The sequence below is a fragment of the Habropoda laboriosa genome, unplaced genomic scaffold (genome assembly GCF_001263275.1).
Source record: "Habropoda laboriosa isolate 0110345459 unplaced genomic scaffold, ASM126327v1 scaffold346, whole genome shotgun sequence".
In the NCBI taxonomy this organism is placed as follows: domain Eukaryota; kingdom Metazoa; phylum Arthropoda; class Insecta; order Hymenoptera; family Apidae; genus Habropoda; species Habropoda laboriosa.
In genome coordinates this window covers 1,318,854-1,324,540 of record NW_017100529.1, presented here as the reverse complement: position 1 = coordinate 1,324,540, position 5,687 = coordinate 1,318,854, and the positions used below count along the sequence as shown (strand labels likewise).

The 5,687-nt window shown below is 41.6% G+C and overlaps 1 protein-coding gene across 1 annotated transcript in view; it reads right to left on the bottom strand.

The window, feature by feature from the left end:
• Positions 1 to 6: 6 nt before the first annotated feature.
• Positions 7 to 5,687, bottom strand: part of LOC108576542 (protein trachealess) — a 169,343-nt gene continuing 163,662 nt past the window's right edge. Inside the window, exons 8-14 of the mRNA XM_017939553.1 lie at positions 3,659 to 3,848; positions 2,757 to 2,878; positions 2,311 to 2,504; positions 2,054 to 2,160; positions 1,829 to 1,976; positions 1,612 to 1,736; positions 7 to 1,398 (exon numbers count right to left, since the gene is read on the bottom strand). Of these exons, the coding sequence (XP_017795042.1) occupies positions 116 to 1,398; positions 1,612 to 1,736; positions 1,829 to 1,976; positions 2,054 to 2,160; positions 2,311 to 2,504; positions 2,757 to 2,878; positions 3,659 to 3,848 (2,169 nt within the window). The 3' untranslated portion in view covers positions 7 to 115. The remainder of the gene's footprint in view (positions 1,399 to 1,611; positions 1,737 to 1,828; positions 1,977 to 2,053; positions 2,161 to 2,310; positions 2,505 to 2,756; positions 2,879 to 3,658; positions 3,849 to 5,687) is intronic.

Sequence of the window (5,687 nt, the reverse complement as noted above, 5' to 3'; positions counted from 1 at the left end):
GTACAGAGACGTCGAGGTGAATACGAGAGATATCACTGATATGCATGATGGGGGGACTTTGGGCTCAGAACTTCGTTTACTTAAGTACACGTCTCTCGCGTGCCGGCGCACGCCACTAGGACGTCGAACTGTACCAACCGTTCGTCGCCGACTTATTCGTCGGATGGTAAATGTGGAAACCTGCACCTGCGGCCGGGTGATGGTAAAATTGTGCTTGCTCGCTTAGCCCGGCCGAGGCATACGCCGCTGCAGCGTCCAACGCGCTCGGGTGAACCGCGGCTGAGTACACTTGTGGCTTTAAAGGTAACGGTTGCGCCGGCTCGTACTGGTGACGTAACACGGGATCGGTATATGCGGAAGAGCCCTCGTAGCTGCTGATCACGTTCACAGGGTGTAGCTGTTGTTGTTGCTGTTGTTGCTGTTTATCCCTCGGCGAGACGGACGACGGTGGGGTCATCGCTGAATGGTAGTCTACCGTGTAACCAGTAGCGGTGGAATAAGAGGAGACCAGACTGGTGAACGCTTCTGCACAGCTGGTACCAGAGGAACCTTTCTGATTGTGCGTGGCTAATACAAACTGGTGTTCACCGTATGTGCTCGATCCTTCAGAGCCAGGTGGAGTAGGTAAAGGACCACTTGGTGTGGTGTCACCCGCGTAATAGGTTCCGCCGGAAGAGGAAGTTCTCGTGCTACCACTGGACGTGATTCCGTGAACGTTCGCGCGTATCACGCTCTCCCTGTTGGCGTACAATTGTCTCAAGAGAGCAGACGCTGGCAACGGAGCAGTGGTCGACTGTTGTGGACTAAGATGTCCAAGATGATGATGTGCTCCGATCCACTGTATCGTACTCCTCTGTTGTTGCTGTTTGAGCAACGCGTCCGTGCTGAAATCCGTGGGCTGATGAAGCGTAGGTGAATGCGATTTATTGAGATTCTGCCCTGGCAGATGCTTGGACATAGCCTGTTCTAGATCTTTCACGGAGGTGCCGGTACTGTCGGCGTTGCTCGTTCGATCTTCGACACGCCGCGATTTCGGACTGGTCGAGCACAGTACTTGCTCACCTCCTGAAATGGAATGGTTTGATGGAGCTGGACTTAGAGCGTGGCTTCTCTCGTTATTCGTGACTTTCACCGTTGAGTCGTCCTCCTCGTCCTCCTCCTCGTTCGAGCTGCTATCGTCCTCGTGCAGCTTCCGTTTGTGACCGCGTAATTTCACTACCAGCGTGCTTATGTTCCCTACCGTCGTCTGCGGTTCTTGCTGAAGCTGTGCTATGTTGTCGTGGTGTCTACTCCCTCGTTTCTCGTTCTCCGAGCCACGAGTATCTTCGCGATCTTCAGGCGGTGACCTGTGAGGATGCTCTTGGTGTTGATTCGACGGTCCGCCGTGATTTCTTCCCTCTGCAACCCGTCACAATGAGATTTTAACGGGAAGACACTTTCAGGTTATTTGACGAGGGTGAAGTAGCTACATTTGGTCATTATTTTTTTTTTTTTTTACAGAGGAATTATGAAGGTAGAAGTATATAGATTTTAGCTAAGTGTGTTAAGCTCAGGTAGTTTGCGAATGAAATAAAGTATTGGATGCGATTGGAAGGGTTTTGGAGTCTGTACCTCCTCTGTCAGCATCAGGGGAACCATTTTCTGGATCATTTCCAGCAGCGTCCTCGCGTTTCACACCCATAACACCCTCTTCCAGTTGACAGCAGTCCATGATTAAATTTTCGTACTCTCGACCACTGGAATGGTAGAAGTAACGAGGTGTTTTTTTTTTTTTCACGTTTCATAATTTTTACTCGAATCTGTCGTACAGTCACGACGTGGAATTTACCTTATGACATAATTCACACAGATGATATTCTGCTCCTCGGCGTTTTTCGAATTGCACACCACGGTGGCACACGTTTGCAGCCACGTGTATCCTCCGCTTTTGTTCATCAGCCTATAATAATGCGTCAATACCTGTCCTTTGTGAATCACTAAAACATACGAAATAATCTCGATGAAGATCAATTCTTCATAAACACACGAAAGTTCACGCGAAGCAGAAACTTACGATCGATGTGAGACTTTCGAAGACGATTCGCGTCTTCACCATGGCACAACGTGTAAAGATTCTTCCCCGTTAATTCGTCGGCTGTATAATCTAACAATTCGGACACCCTGTAAATTGATATAAAAATAAAACATTACGTTATCCCAAATATTCAAATATTCGGAAATTGTCGAATAGAAAATTTGTTAAAAAGTCTAAATACTTGGAGATATTAGAGTAGCTTTCATAATTAACTATCGATAGCTGAGGATCCTCACCTTGGTTCACAATGTGCTATCCGAAAGTCGAAGTTGATTCGTGTGACGAACATGTCGGATTCGAGGCGAATTTCGTGCACACTCGGCGGAGGAAGTGCGATCGCCAAGCCAACCATGCCTATCAACGGTGGCGCGGACTTTCTTGTATGGCTAAACGTATACTGCGGTCTCAAACGGCACAGTAACAACACGACCTGAATTCGTAATCTTTAATTAACACCTGCGCTTTCGTTAATTGAACGGGATTGATTCACGAAAACTCTAAAGCAACGACGTTCACAATTCATGGATTTCTATTGGAAGTAGCTCAAGTTGCTATAATGACGTTTCTCGTTAAATCAAACTTAAATTTAACTATTTTTCAAAATTTAGACGTCTTTGGAATTAAAAGATTTTCAGACAAAATAATATAATATAATAATTTAAAAAAAGAACAGAATGCTTACCCTATAACCAGAAGATTTAAAATGGCATCCCCTTTTCGTTAAGGTGGATTTCATCCGGACGCAGAACGCTCGGTCGTATCCTTTGTATAAACTATTTGATGTTAACGACATCACCGAGGACACTATAATTAAATTAAACACAATGCATAAATTTTTATTCAGTTTATTAAAAATGTGACGAATTTTTTGTCTATACTATATACAGCATAGAACGTCTGTCTGTATGTTCCCTGTTAACTCCTATTTGATCGATCCGAACTACATTCTGCATAGTGACTAAGACCTTGCGAAAAATATTTGCAACTACCTGTTAAATCTGTACACTCCGTCCTCTTTCCCCGATTTCACTCTCCCGACGCTTAAAATATTGTAAAGCATTGGAATAAATAAATTAACCATGTCGCAATAATAAATGTACACATGCGTATGTCCTTAGTATAGCAAAAGAAAGTGATACATTATGTAAATTTGCAAATGATATAACACTGCCAATATAATTTCATTATTGGGTACTTTCAACTAAAAATAAAAAATTACTCTCTCTTCAAAATTTCCTAAAACAAAAGACACTCTGAATTAAGAAAATACTGTTGTATAAAGAAATTAGTCTAACCTTCCAAAAAATGAAGGAACAACGAAACAGGAATTTTATCAAGCTTCGAAATGTTTTCGAAATAAAGTAATAAAGTCATATTCAAACAAAGAGTAGACACGTCTGTCGTCACACGTCTTCGAGATTTCCATTCTACTATTCTATCTACAATGACAGATCTATTTGAGATTCTTTTACGGTTACTCGAAGTTTATCAACGAACAATCTGAACGCGAATGATCTCATCGCAACTCGTTCAGCCGACAAGAGAGACACGTCGTTTAAATGAAATGTCATTGTAGACACTCACCGTCGGGATTCGCTGTAGAAGTTGAACCGTGTTCTTCGGACGCAGCGCTACTAGGCGACGCTAATCCAGAGCTGGACGAGTGTGGACCGGAAGAGCTGCTCGAAGTCAGCCCAAGGCCTAATTGTTCCGCGACTTCCACGTGGTCTTGCTGATGAACGTAATCGAAAACGCTTGACCCCGTCATTTCTACCTGGAATTCAAGGATAATCATCTTCCTCACGTCTTGTGCGAATATTTCTTCGATCGCTGTATCACGTAAGTAACGTTGTATTTTTCGGAGAAAATAAAATTTAACTGGTTTTCAAGTTTAATCCAAAGTGTAATTTATTACTCCTACCCATTTTTATTTTTAATTTTCTTGCGACAGAATTTTTCTTGGTTTCGAGCTTCCTTTGGATATCTTCTGCGTTGAATCGGTTTGGTTTAAATAATTCTGAAGGAAATCATTACTTCTCGATCGAATCCTCTCGGTTTTAGCAATGAAAAATAATTCTCGCGATAAGAAGTAATTTTTAATCGTTAATTCTCAGTTAAGAGTATTTTTCAGCAAGACCTTCTTCAGAGATACTTGCTGTATCGTTAATTGTCCTGCAACGCATTTCTCAGCAGTATCTCTTAGCAACACTTTCTAGAATATCGTAGAGGCGATAAGAAGTAATTTTTAATCGTTAATTCTCAGTTAAGAGTATTTTTCAGCAAGACCTTCTTTAGAGATACTTGCTGTATCGTTAATTGTCCTGCAACGCATTTCTCAGCAGTATCTCTTAGCAACACTTTCTAGAATATCGTAGAATTGATTCGATACGGAAAGGTGTCGTTTGATTCTCGCAGAAGAATTCGAAGTATCGTACGAATGCGGCTTCGGCGGGGAGAACGTGTTTAAATATCGCAATTTCCCTGACAAGTTGCAGAAAGGTGACTTAATTAGAGGAAAAGCTGCAGTAGTGAACAGCTTTCCCGTGGTGACTTCACTGCAGGGAAACTCTGCGGGTCTTAATATGATAGATTCCACGAAAAACTGCTTCGACGTGACTAAAAACTGTGTTCTCTCCTTCGATGAAAAAGGCTGCAGTTTTTCTGTATCAGTTCTCGCATTAATTTTCTATCGAAGATCGAAGGATTTTACAGATCCTCGATATTTGTAATAATAAACTGGGTAAATGGAACGAATTCTGAAGTCTGATAAAATTGACACGTCTAGTATATCTGTACGGTCCCCGAAACTTTTCTCAATGGGATTGAATTGAAAGAAGTTCTTTATTGGGGTGACCCTTGTCCTTTTCCTATGGTTTCAGAATGTTAACAACGCTTCGAAGAAACATAATACTTTCGTTCCGTTGTTAAATATTGTAAACTATGTTTGTGGAAAATAATTGACGATTACTTTAACGATTTTTGCATTAAAAATTTAAGTAACTTCGTTCTTTTTAGATGAATCGTAGCGTACAAGCGGCACAAGGCATCTTTGAGGCTAAAAATTTATTATTGAAACTTTATAGAGCAGTGGGAACAGACTATCAATAAACGTAGACAATAATGGAGAATAAAAGAATGTTGTCACTTTAGAATAACAACGTTCCCACTGTTTAGTTGTATTTTAATAGTAGAATCTTTCTGCCTAAAGGATTCATTAATGAAAAAAATATTTTCGTTGTATTTATAGTCAATATCTACCAAGATGCTGTTTCACATGTAAGTATTAACATTTTTAACACACTCTCCCCTCATCCCATACAATTATCCAGGTACACACGCAGAATCCAGACACGTCGATTCACCTTTCAATCCCAAGATTCTCGGGGCTTACTCAAAGACAAAGCACGTAAGAGTATGTAAATCCCGCGAAGTAGATTACTAGCTCAGAGGGGCACGGTTTCTCGATGGTTTGGGGGGTGGCTGTCGACAAATATAGAGAGACAGAGAGCTAGAGAGTCAATTTCATCTGGCTGGGAAACTTTAATTTCAATCGAACTTCCCGACAGAATAATAATAATACTGAAACCAATACCCTGGTAACCAGAAAGAGACC